Below are 13679 nucleotides of genomic sequence, written 5' to 3'. Positions count from 1 at the left end.
CCCCCAAGTATGATTAGGAAAATAAATTATGCTATTTCCATGCAACTCAACATATCGTAGTAAATTTTCTTACGGGCAGCTTATTTACTCATATAGAACCAAATCCAAGATGCACCTGTCAATGAAAACAAGCCATATTCAAAGCAGGGTGCATGGTGGGCTTCTAATTAAGAAGTTCCCCCTAAGAAGATACAGGTGGGCTTCTATTTGTACACAGAGTATATGTGGAAATTTTCCAACCTTTGTAGCTCCTGGGGATTAAAGCCAAAAGAAAACTTATTACTAAATTTGAATTTTGAATTCTTTAAATTATGATTACACATTACTTTGTGAAAGAGGACCATGTAATTGCTTTTTTTTTTAATAAAGTACTGTGTCAGTTCCAAAGTGATATTGCATGTTTGTATGAGTGGATTAGCCATATGAATCAAGTTACTCTCAGACCCCACAGTCCAGGAAACCAGCCCAGGCACGAGAAAAATGGAGGGACAGTGGGGACCCGGGTAGGCTATCTGGAGTCAGGAACCTTGGGTTTACATAAATGCATAAGCTGAACTGGAGTCGGTAGGTATGGTGTAAACATCCATCCTAGGATAGCGTTTCTTTCCTGGTTATGTACTATCTATCTACTGAGTATAGGTGGACCAGGGCCTCAGCGATGAATCTGATGGACCTCTCTAACAGTGGGGAATGTGAGTCAGAAAGGACGAATTTTGTTGCTGTTGTTGTTGTTGCTTTTGCTGTCTTATTAGGTTGCAGCAGGAGAGGAAGATGGGCTTCGATGCACAACGTAGATATTCTCCTGCTCATAAAGCCAGACTTGCTGCAGATATTGGCAGAGACATTGCTAGGATGCTAGTAAATATAGGAAGGACAATGGGATAATAATAGTTCTAATAGTGGCCATCATTTGTGGAGCACTGACAAAGCAGAGGGCACTGGGCTAAAAGCTTTGCGCACATTATCTCTCTCAGTCTTCACAGCCATTGAAGGCAGTCGATGTTTTGATTGATAAGGGGACTGAGGCTCCTAGAGATAAATTAACTAGCCCCAGCTCCCATCACCAGTGAGCAGCAAAGAAAGACTCAAACGCAATCTGCCTGCCTTCAAAATCTTTAATCACAGAATTTTGATGTCAGCTGGTGGGCATGAGTCAGGGCTGGGAAGCCTGGGAAGGAAAGTTATCATCCTTACGATGTTGTCTTTTCTCTCTCTCACCCTGACAGGATCACAACCACAGCTGCCTGCATGATGGATCTACGGAGATATCCTCTGGACGAGCAAAACTGCACCCTGGAGATTGAAAGTTGTGAGTTACTTGGGCAGGGGAACAAAAAGGAGGGATGTTGGCTTGATCCAATTAAATTCAACCTCATACTGAGTAATTTGTACCAGGATATTTTAACTACACTATCCTGCCTACTTTTCAAAGGGTTCACAGTCTAGTGACATTTTCCTTTATAATGCTGATTTAAGGTTCATTTCAATACAGTTATTTTTTGGAACCATTAAGGAAAGTCTACTTATTTTAGCTGGACAATTTATAAACTCATACTTTCTCCTTCTCAGAATCAAGTTTCTCCTAAGGCCTTCCAATACCCAAGCTGTGGTAATAACAGAGGGAAAATAGTTTAATATGAAAAGACTTTGTGAGATTGTTTTTGGTTCTATAGTCTGTCTACCTGAAGGACTGTAAATTGTTGTCTTTTAGAAAAACCGTCTTAAAGTCTTGTGTGCAGTTATCTTTCTTCAAGGGAAGAACAAGATGATAAATGATATTTATGAGGCTTGTGGTTTAAGCCAAAGACTTAATGACTGATTTTGGTTTGTCCTCTTAGGTTGTTTTTCATTGATTGGTTTACTGAATATTTTAGTCACTAAGATTTAATCTGATTGCTTATCTTTGTTTCATTGTTTCTGAACTATCAACGTTCAAGCATTTGAGCCCATTTATTCCAGGCAAGGCCATTTCCTGGTTTTCAGGGGCACAGAAAGTGCAGTGGGTAATTCAGAGCATTGTAATACCACTTAATGTAATGTGAGAAGAGATATACGTCTTTAGATCATTTATTTTTTTAATTTTTTATTGAAGTATAGTTGATTTGCAATGTTGTACTTGTTTCAGGTGTACAGCAAAGTGATTCAGTTACACATATACATATATATACAGTCTTTCTTAGATTCTTTTCCATTATAGGCTATTAAAACATACTGAATATAGTTCCCTGTGCTATACAGTAGGTCCTTGTTGTTTATCTATTTTCTATATAGTAGTTGTATATACTAATCCCAAACTCCTAATATAAATTAAATAAATCCCTTCCCCCCACCCCTTTTCCTTTGGTAGCAATAGTTTGTTTTCTATGTCTGTGAGTCTATTTCTGCTTTGTAAATAATTTCATTTGTATCATTTTTTTGATTCCACATATAAGTGATATCATATGATATTTGTCTTTCTCTGACATTTGTAGGTCCATCTATGTTGCTGCAAATGGTATTATTTGATCTTTTTATGGCTGAATAGTATTTCATTATATATATATATATACACACACAGATATAGATATAGATTCAGACACATATACATACATACCATATCTTCTTTATCCAGTCATCTGTCAATGGACATTTAGGTTGCTTTCACATCCTGGCTATTGTAAATAGTGCTGCTATGAGCATTGAGGTGCATGTATCTTCTTGAATTAGAGTTTTCTCTGGATATACGCCCAGGGGTTGGATTACAAGATCATACAATAACTCTATTTTTAGTTTTTTAAGGAACCTCCTTACTGTTCCCCATAGTGGCTGTAACAATTTACATTCCCACCAGTGGTGTAGGAGGATTCCTTTTTCTCCACACCCTCTCCATATGTGGGCCTTTTAATGATGGCCATTCTGACTGTGTGAGGTGACACCTCATTGTAGTTTTGATTTGCATTTCTTTTAGTTAGATCATTTAAAATACTTTCAAAATGGTAAAGAAAAAGGGAAAATTTCAGGTGATCTTCTAGTATTATTAAAGAATAAATGTATTCTCCATTGACTGATTAATAAGTAATTACATTCTAGTTTCTACTGAATACAGACATAGACGTAGATAAAGATGCTTATGCAAATATAGATATAGATTCAGACATAGCCATTGATCTGTTACCAGTAGAACTTGGAATGAACAAGAAAATTCATGAACTATTCTTTAATTAATATTCTAATTTTAAAATGCATTAAATAAATAAGTTGGTTGAAAGGTGTTAACGTGTGAAAGTATTAATGGTGACTTTTGATTTAAATGGCAACCAAATTCAAACTACAGAATGAAATATAAGCTCAATTACTTATTAATGACTAGTAATGTTTTATAAATAAGGCAGAACTTTAGCTAAGCAAGTAAACCATTAGCTTTTGGACATAGAAAGAGAAGGATAATTCACGAATTGCTCACTCATATGGGTTGCATTTTACCCTTGACCCCTCTTCCATTGATAGTGATTTTTTTACCTTTGCTTCTGCTGGACAACATTAGGATATGACAGTCTGTCAAAATTCCAAGGTCTTATATTTACATCATTCACTTAAAGAAGCAATGAATTTTGACAAGTGCTTGAATTGATTCTAGGCATAAATTCCAAGTGCTAAAATTATCAGCATTTTCTCCCAAAGTGCATATTTTATTTTATAGGTAATTTTCTTTTATACAGGCAATTTTCTTTATTCGTATTTAGAAAATAGATGACTTTTAGGTCTATTTATCGTATCACACAATGACCAAAACCAAAACTATAAATGAGGTAGAAATGACTCTGTGGGGTAAGGATGGGGGAGACCCAAACAATCAGAGAGTCAAAAGTTATTCTGTACTGTATAGCACAGGGAAATATATACAAGATCTTATGGTAGCTCACAGAGAAAAAATGTGACAATGAATATATATATGTTCATGTATAACTGAAAAATTGTGCTCTACACTGGAATTTGACACAACATTGTAAAATGATCATAAATCAGTAAAAAATGTTTTAAAAAAAAGTTATTCTGAAATATGGTATCAGGCAACAGGTGACCACCCAGACATATAATAATCATTGAGGCAATTCAATAAAATGCAATTAGTCCTCTGGACAGATGGATGAAGCATAGCAACTGGGACCCTAAAATCAGTCAATGCAGAGGACTGGGGGCAGATGGCGACCATCATCAATGTGATCCAACCACAGGTCACGAAACTCTAGTTCCTAAAGATGTTTACCTAAAGCAAAGCAAAAACTCATGCCTGTAAGAACTGGTGTAGTGAGAAGTCTGTGAAGACAGAAACTTGAAAGGGGAAAAAAACAAGGAACTGCCTTCTATTTGCCAGAAAAATGCTAGGCATTAATAGAATACCTCTCTAACAGAAGTCTTTCCAACAACATTTGAGAGAGAATGTATCTGAGGCTCAGAGAAGTAAAATAACATACCTGGGGCCACAAGACAAGGATAGCGGTGAAGTGGGGACTCAAACTCAAGTAATTGACTCCCTGTAATAGAATCCTGCCATCAGCTGTGAGCAAGGAAGCAGAACATTGGTGATTAGAAGTACAGCACCCATCAGAACCACTCACAGCTAGGTCGAGGATGCTGAATTAACTAAAGACTGGTCTATATTTCCTAGAATTATCCCTGATCAAGGTTAGAGTAGATCCTAGAAGCTGAAGCATAATTTAGCTTTTAGGTCAAGGGTCAAATGATTGTGGAGAAAGGGTAGTCTATGGATGCAGGAAACCAAGTGGTCCTGATTCCCTTGACGTTACACTGAAATAAATTTAGAAGCCTCAAATGGCAACATTTCTTCGCTCTAAAGCTGTACTTAAAGTGTATCCCTTCTCAATAAGAGGTAAACCAATGTAAAGAGATCCTAAATCTTAAGAGTAGTAACTTCAAACAATGAAGTAACATATGGCAATAATATGGAGTCCAAATGAACTTTGCTTGTTCGTGCCTAAGTACATAATCAATATGTTACTAAGTGTTAATAAATACTGAATCTGTTATTCTGTCTGTTTTTTAACTCTTCACAAGGAAACATGTGTTGCATTATTTGCTAAAACAGCTCTCCCTGATTTGACATTTTATTAAGACTACAACTCAGCTTTAAAGTGATTACAAATGAGAGGGTCTAGTGTCAGTTGGGGAATAAGAATGTTAAGGTAAACATTCCGCCAGTATAAGATTGAACCAATCATAGTTTTGTGACAAACAGAGTAGAAATTTTACCCACCTTACAGACTGTACTCATTTGTATTCTCTTTCATTACAACCCCAAGGATGGAGAAATGTTTTCCTTGGGTAGGTCCTTTGAGGCAAATTGAAGATGTTTTGCTTTCTTTAATGTCATCTAATCAAGTAAAATTAGAAAGGCCATAAAGACTTGTTAAACTGAAAGTTTACTTGAACTTGGAGCAGATTAATAGCTTCATAGCCCTGGGATGCTATAAAATAAGTTAATGGCACATAGAAAAATCAATCAAGGAGTTTAGTACTAAGAAGATTAGGAATTAAAATCAATAAAGCTATCATGTGAAGGTTTGATAGCCAGCCACAAGCCTCATGGAAATATAGAAAGGGTTTGGGACAACAGTCATGGAGGTGTCAAACGTCTTTCCCTGTTTATTTTCTGCAGTGGCTATTGAGGGAAATCTCACCCTATCTCACCTTCTCAATGTCAGTAGTCAGGGCCACCTCTCACTACAGCCAACCCCCAAAGCAGAAGCCACTTCAGGTCTGAAATCTCTCAGCAGTCTCACCCGTCTTCTTCTCAACACCCTTATATCGTCACCATGCTAAGTTAGCCCTCTGTATTTCAGCGGAAGAGGTGCTCCTGTGCCTTTTATAGCTGACCCTGCCCTCAGTGCTCAGGATTTCCATCTCTTTCTGCCCCCTCTGGGAACTGATTTTCTCAGGTTCACACACACCTCCACCCCTGATCTTTCAGATCCTCATTCTCACTCTGTCTGCTACTTCTTTCTTCACAGCCTGAAGAAAAAAAAAAAAACCTGTAATTGCTTCTCGTCACAAAACACCTCTCCTCTACCCTCACACCTCCCCTTAAGCTTTTCCTAATCTATTTCCTTTTGCAAAATTACTTGAAAGAATGGTCTATATCCTTGTCTATTGCCTGAACAGCCTCTCAACCCACTGTAATCTGGAACCTGCTGACCCATCTCCCGTGTCCACTGACAGTGTTCCCAGAAAGGTGAAAAATGACCTCTCTTTACATCTTTTTTGCAATGATCTCCAAATCTGTATCTTCAGCTCAAATCTCTTCTAAGCCCCAGAAGGACATACATAGCACTCTTCTGGGCATAACTACTTTCATATTTCAAAGGCATCTTAAACTTAATTGGCTCAAAATTTTTTTATCAATTTTCCCCTCACAAATGAGTTTCCTTCCCAGCCTCCTTAATCTCATTATCCAACAAGAATCCTAGGATTAACTATTGACATCTCTCTCTCTCCGTTACACTCCTCCTATCCAATCTATTGTCAAGTACCATCTATTCTACTCGCAAGATATTTATCAAACCCTTTCATTTCTCTCCAGCCCTACTGCCACCAATCTTCTCCAAACGGCCATGACTTCTTGCCTGAATCATTGCAGCGGTCTTCCTGCTGGTCTTCTTGCTTTCACCCCTAACTCCCTCCAACTCATTCACCACGCGGTAGCCAGAGTGAACTTTGCGTGATGTAAACTGGATTATGTTATTCTATGCTTTGAAATAGTCAAAGATTTCCCATTGTACCAAGAAAACTCTCCACACTTCCTCGTTTGACTTTCAAGTTTCTGGGTGATTGGCTTGCCCTCAAAATTAAAAGTCTGGTTTTAATTTTTTCAGGTAAGGTTTAAGGCAGGGAATTTTTTTTACTTGCAATAAAATATTCTTTAATTTATATAATTTTATATTCATGCTTTAAGACTATCTCAGAAATTTAAGATTGTAAACGTGTCAACCAAGAGCCAAATAGAGGAAACTTAACATTCTAATTATCTTAGGAATTTTCATAAGCTGGTAACTGTGAGGAACCACTGTGAATTTCTTGCTTCACTTGGGTCATGAACTGTCTGCATCACTCCCACCTAAACCACAATCAATTTATTAAACAAGGGTAGCATTTAGTGATACCTGGTTATTTTTACACTTATTTCTTATTTTAAAGAAATGGTTTAGAAACTTTCAACTTGGGCATTGTCTTAATATATTCAATTTAATGAACCATATATTCAGTCCATCTCTCAGTCTCAGAATATTGTCATTGTGTTGATTTAAATGCCTTGGTAGTAACAACATGTGCACAGAAGACCAGGCCATAGTCAAGTTTGATTATTTCCAAAATAATTTTTTCCTTGCCCACAAAAATAGCAAGTAACAAGAAAAATGTGATAAAATAGCTTAAATTAACTATGGAAAATTCCCTGAGAAAATGTGAGGTTGACAGAGTTGGGATGCTAAGTGTTACTTACATAATGTGTTACATTCACACCTGGCAATAAAATAAGTACAGTGTCCAGACCTTAGGCAGGAGCAGCTCCACAAAGGTCTGCCCTCGTAAAGTCACATGTGAAGAACTGTGTCCAATTCTCAATGCCATGTTAAGATAATTTCCTTCAGAGCAAGAGACCAAGATATTTAGGAAGATGATGATAGGGAGGCATACTAGCCTTTTCTGGATGTTTTAAATGCTACCATGGAGAAGAGAAATCTTATTTTTGGTGTTGCCCCGTATATTAATTAGGATTCTCCAGAGAAAAAGAACCAGTGGGATATATATACATAGAGAGTGAGAATAAGATTTATTATAAGGAATTGGCTCATACAGTGATGGAAGCTGATAAGTCCTGAAATCTGCAGGGTGAGTCAGCAAACTAGAGTGCTGCTGGTACAGTTCCAGCCTGAAGGCCAGCAGGCTTGGGACCCAGGGAGAGCCAGTGTTCCAATGTGAGTCTGAAAACAGGAAGAAGCTGATTGTCCCAGTGCAAAGATAGTCAAGCAGGAAGAAGTCTTGCTCTGCAAAGGGTCAGTCTTTTTGTTTTAACTGAGGCCTTCAACTGATTGGATGAGGCCCATCCACACTAGGGAGGACAGTCAAACCAATTCAAATGTTAATCTCATCCAAACCACCCTCACAGGAACACACAGAATAATGTTGGACCAAATATCTGGGCACCCTGTGGCCCAGTCAAGTTGGCACATAAAATTGACCATCATGCCCAGAATGCTAGCTTTGAACCCATTCAATTCAAATAACATTTTTTAAATGGTGACCACAAGCCACTCCATGTGCCAAGTGCTACTGATGTAGTTGCAACCGTGCAGACAGGTGGCAGAAGTTGCAGGAAGGCAGATGCAGAATTGAAGAGAAATACTATCCAATGAGCAGACGTGCCCATTCATAGAAAAAAAAAAATACCCCCTTAAGAAAGACTTCACATCCCACAGAGACACTTCAATTAATTGGAAATGGCCACCTACCAATTGTAATGTAAAAGATATTCCTCACTAACAGGGCTGTTAATTATATTACCTTAAATATCTCTTTCAGCCCTAAAATCTAGAACTCTGGGAGTTTATTCAGTTTAGTTACATCATCAGTAAATTACTTGATATGCTTGCCTAAAGCATTGGTTATAAAGGGATCCTGATTTATGAAGGATATTAGAACATTAAAAGTGTTATGAATACATGAACATATAAACACAAAGAAAAATATGAACTATAGGACAATTACAAGCAAAGCCTTTGAATCATTCTTACTTTATTGCTGCCGGCCAAATCATTCATTCTGATCTGAAATCATTTAAAAATAGCACCTACCACATTCTGCACACTTTCTATTCACGGATGCTAAACACTGAAAATAACAGAAGTAAATTGAACTTCATGAATGATGCATGGCTTCCCTTGCTTTATGTCCCCATTGTCAAGGAAATTAGCAGCATTGGCTATCTCCTTAGATAAATTTGATTTTGCCATATTCAGTAGACTACTTAATGAAAATGAGTATTTCACATTTATGTTCATAGAAATGTTAATGAATTTTAGTGCCTGTAGCTTTTTTGATGAGCAGAGGGGTGGGTGTAGGGAAGAAGGGAATCTTCTCTGAATTAATTTATTCCTTTTTCCAGGCTGCTTTCTTGAAACTGTGGAAAAATAGTCTTTCCAAAAAGTCTCTGATCTTTTAAAGTTATAAAAATAAAAGCCAGTGGGGGATTGGAGTTCCTTCTATGAAAATTCATTTCACAATCAACTTGTCTATAAAGTTAGCCTTATAGCTGTTTGCTGCTCCCCTATAGATAGTATGTTTTCCGTGCATGGATAAGTGACTGTGTAGATTGCTGAGGAGACCTCTGATTTACAGAATTAGATTTCTGAAGTTTCTTCTCTTCTGGATTCTCTGATGGATGGCCATTTTCCCTCTAGCTTTCCAAGAGAAAGTCAAAATAAAGTTTATCACTTTGCCTAAAGGTTTTAGGTATTAACCAAATACTTTAAGACACAATTTGTAATGGAATTTTGGTCTTCTAAAACTGAACACCCTTCTAAACTGAGTGCTTTGGTTCACTTAGGATCCAAACTTGACAATAATGATTGCTGATATTTATTGACTATACGTTATGGGCCAGGCACTTAAGAGAAACCTCCCATTGACTCTTCACTAAAACCCTCTTGTTCTACTCCATTTTACAGAAGAGGAAATCAAAGCACCAAGGTAGTTACTTGCTCAAGTCACAAAACTGTAGTGGTCCACAAGAGATTTGAACTCAAGCAATCTGACTGAAGCATCCAAGATTTATTCTCCTTCTATACCGTCCTCAGAAAACTCCTCTTCAGCTTCCCCGCCGTGTGTGAGTTGGGTGGTTTTGAGATATGCTCTATCTGAATGCAAAGCAGACACCTGAGAACAAAGCAGATTTTAATAGGTCCTTCTCCTCTCTTCTGACTCAGTCTCAATTCAGTACCTACATGAGCATTTATTTTCTGACATTCTTGCCAATGAAACTGGATGTTGATACAATTTAAGAATAACTATTATTTCACCAAGTCACTTCTATAATTGCAACAGATCCCACAATGTTCAGAAACCCTCTCTCTTCTAAGGGGACACTTATCCTCTTCCCCATATCATTTTAGTATCGTGTTAAGCTTGACTGACTGTAATGGTGCTGTAGTTTCAAAGTACATGCCTTAGTCACAATCATGATGCATGAACATCTATAACCTTGGAAATGGACATATTCTCCTGAGAGATCTTGACTTGGATGGTTCTGTGAACCACATCCATATAGAATCATGTGTTAATATAGAAAATGTAGTTTCCATTTGTGTCAATTTCCATGTTTAAATTGCTTCATTCTTCTCTTTAAGATGAAAGATTTTAAAAGGGAGGTCTTTTTAACATTGATACCATGACCCCAACTCAGACGAATAAAATCAGAATTTGTAGAAGATGGACCCATGTTACACAAGGACTTCTTATGCTCCCCTCAATGATTTCCATATGAGGTCGTGTATAACAATCACTGCTTTAAGGCTGTCGTACTTTAAATTTTTGCTTTTCTCTTTTTCTTTTACCATCGCCTCTAACAGACCCAGTTCTCTAAATGGGAAACAGAATGGAAACACAGAAATGAGAGAAGAAAGTACAGCAAAGAACAGAAAATAGCATCTTTTCAAAGGAAAAAAAAATCACTGAAATGATCAAAGGAAAAAATTTAAACTATTCTTTCCTTTAGCCCCTCTGGCAGAAGGCTCCATTTTTTTTTAAGTGCATGCCTTGAAAGAAATAGACCAATAGACCCTTACTCTTGAATGAATGCACAGCAACAGGCTTTACAGGAATAGTTTCATCAGACTGAAACTGAGCAAGGTCTATTTCTTTCAACCATAAAAAATGAAATAAGAAGAATTTCTGTGTTCATTTCCCTTTCCCATTCCCCTTTCCCTGTCCTGTATGCACTGACTGTACTCATTTGATGGTGTGAAAGAGCAGAGCTCCCACTAGATGACTGCATTGATCCCAAATACGTTGTATTCTCAATACTGACATCATGTAGACCTACAGCTCAGACAAGACATTTCAATGAGTAGAGCCAAAGGTGCCTGCTCTCACCTTAAAAACTGTCCACATGGGAACCCATCCCTTGTCTGATAGGCTCCCTGAGGTGCTTGTCAGACATTCACACACTTAGAAGGATCTTGCTAAAATGCATTCTGGTTTAATGAGCTTGGACTGGGGCCTGAGAGTCTGCATTTCTAACATGTCACCAGGTGATGCTGGCGCTATTGGCCTATAGAACCACACTTTGAGTAGTGGGAAGCTGGAATACATTAATAAAAGAAACAAACAAACAAACAAAAGCCTGTCTCACCTGTGCTCCTACTCAATCTGCTTTCCCAGCCTGCTTGCTTCCTACTGAGATTTAAATAAAGAGCCTTTGTCACACTGGTTGCTCAGCACTTGATTCAAGAGAGTTTTGGGTTTTCAACTAAGTGAGGCAGACAAGTCATTTTCAGATGACCTGAGGAATTCCCAAACACTGAACTCTGAAACTTAGATGCTGTTTGGTGCCCTGGGTGGGTAAAATTCTTGACTTACTATTTAATACATGAATGATTCCCAGATGTAGTATGTCATCAGTACTCTTAAGCCCACATTAAAAATAATATTTGGTTGAATATTTTGTACTTAGAAAGGATTTAATTTTAACAAAGGGAAATGTAATGACAAGTACTCTATTTGATTTTACTTGACTTCATGTCCACAAATAAGAGGTTTTAGTGGACCTTCACTATCTAGTACACCTTCACTATCTAGAGACCTGGGGTTTAACAAGTCACTCTGAAGAACTCAATTTTGCCAGACTTTATTTTAGCTACTTTGATGTGAATCTTTCTCAGTAGAGAATCCTAAAAATCATTTGTTCTCTTCTGATGATTCAGGGTCATAGCCGTGATCATTCTTCACAATGTGCTGGAGCTCTGGCTTCATCTGAGGCAAAGGGAGGTGTAAGAACTTGCACTATGATCCTTACCACGACCTTTTAAGAGCTACTCTTGGGAGTGTCTTCCTTGGTGGGGTAATGAAAGCCTCTTTCTACAAAATTAATGCGTCAGCAAAAGAAATATCCATCTCTAGTCAATTAGGCATATTTTTGCAACTCAAAAAAGGTGTTTTCCTGTCATGGTTCTCATTTTAAGTAGCGTAGTCTCTTCATTAGGGATCAGTAATAACCCTTCCCGAATCATTTGTTTCAATGTCTCAACCATTGTCCGGGTCCTCAGTTTCTGCTGCTTCGTCACCTTCCTCCATCCTGACTGCTGTGCTGATGGGTTCTCAAGTCAGCTGCTTCCACACAGTATCCAGTTACTGAGTTGTACAGGCTTTTTACATGTAATCCCCTATCCTCACTGTGGCTGCCATTATTCTGTCTCTTCCTCTTTGAATTTGTACGTGCTTTATATGCCAAAACAGTACCTTGCTCTTTAGAGGAAAGATATTTTACATAATTTTCTTATGACCGTAGATTGAAAGTATTAGGAAGTGTCTCCCTCAAGAAATGCAAAATGATACGTTCCCTATTGTCCTCCTGATGAGTTACTTCAAGCCTTGAATCTAGTAGCATAACCAAAGGACCAAGCCTGAGTTTGCTAAGTTCTCACAGTTTCCTAACCAGGGTGTAGAGTAATAATAAAACTACATTTTCTCCCTAGATTGCATGAAGTTTAAGAAGGGGCAGTAGTCTTCTGCCACTGTGATACCAGGTCATAGTTACTCTTTTTAAAGTTTTACTTTGAAGAGAATTTAATGCATTAGCAATATTGAAAATTCTATCTTTTGTTCCATTTTGGGCTGAATAATAGTAGCAATTGAATGATAACAGTAACTGAACACTCTTACCACTAATGCTAATAATAATACAGCTAGAAGTGCTAGGATAGAAGCAGCAGAAGCTAAGCCACAGTGTGCTGAGAGAGGATGTCTCAGATACTGTGTGCATCTGCCAAAATTCAGACTATAGACACAGCAACCGCCTGCGGCAAGCCAAACTCACTCAGGTCAAGGTGAGTAGTCTGTTGAGTGGACCTGGGGACATGACTGCAGCAGAAGGTCTAAACATGACATGGATGACACAGGACACCAGCTCTGAGTCTTATACATCAGTCCAACAGAATTCACATAGGAAGTATCCTTTAGTGGAAAGTTCTTTCTTAGACAGCAAAGAGCTACTCTTATAAGTAAATTGGTCTTCTCTGAATGAAACCTCTGGGAAAATAGAAGGATGGACTTGCCATCAACTGAATTGAGGAAAGCTTCAGGTAGAGCCCAGAAAAGTGTTTAGACATTTTAAATTTGTATTGTCTGTTAGACATCTAAGTGGAGATATCAAGTTTACAGTTGAAAGTCTAAATCTCAAGTTCAGGGTAGAGGTCCTACCTGGATATGTAATTTTACAATTCATGAGCTTCTGGATGTATTTAAACCCATGAATCTAGATGACTTCACCAAGGTAATTAGCATAACTGGAGAAGAGGTCCAAGCACTTTGTCTTGGCCAAACCAATACTTAGAGATAAGGGAGATGATAGAAAACACAGCTATGACAATTACTGTATGCCAACACACTGCATATAACAATGCATTTAGTCT

General features: G+C 37.8%; 1 protein-coding gene across 1 annotated transcript in view; it reads left to right on the top strand.

Moving 5' to 3' along the window:
• Positions 1 to 13679, top strand: part of GABRB1 (gamma-aminobutyric acid type A receptor subunit beta1) — a 328236-nt gene that overhangs the window by 240898 nt on the left and 73659 nt on the right. Inside the window, exon 5 of the mRNA XM_072973678.1 lies at positions 1227 to 1309. Coding sequence (XP_072829779.1) covers positions 1227 to 1309 — 83 coding nt within the window. The remainder of the gene's footprint in view (positions 1 to 1226; positions 1310 to 13679) is intronic.

Source organism: Vicugna pacos, chromosome 2, assembly GCF_048564905.1.
Source record: "Vicugna pacos chromosome 2, VicPac4, whole genome shotgun sequence".
Lineage (NCBI taxonomy): Eukaryota > Metazoa > Chordata > Mammalia > Artiodactyla > Camelidae > Vicugna > Vicugna pacos.
The sequence above is the reverse complement of the archived record's forward strand: the minus strand, read 5'-3'. Positions and strand labels throughout refer to the sequence as shown.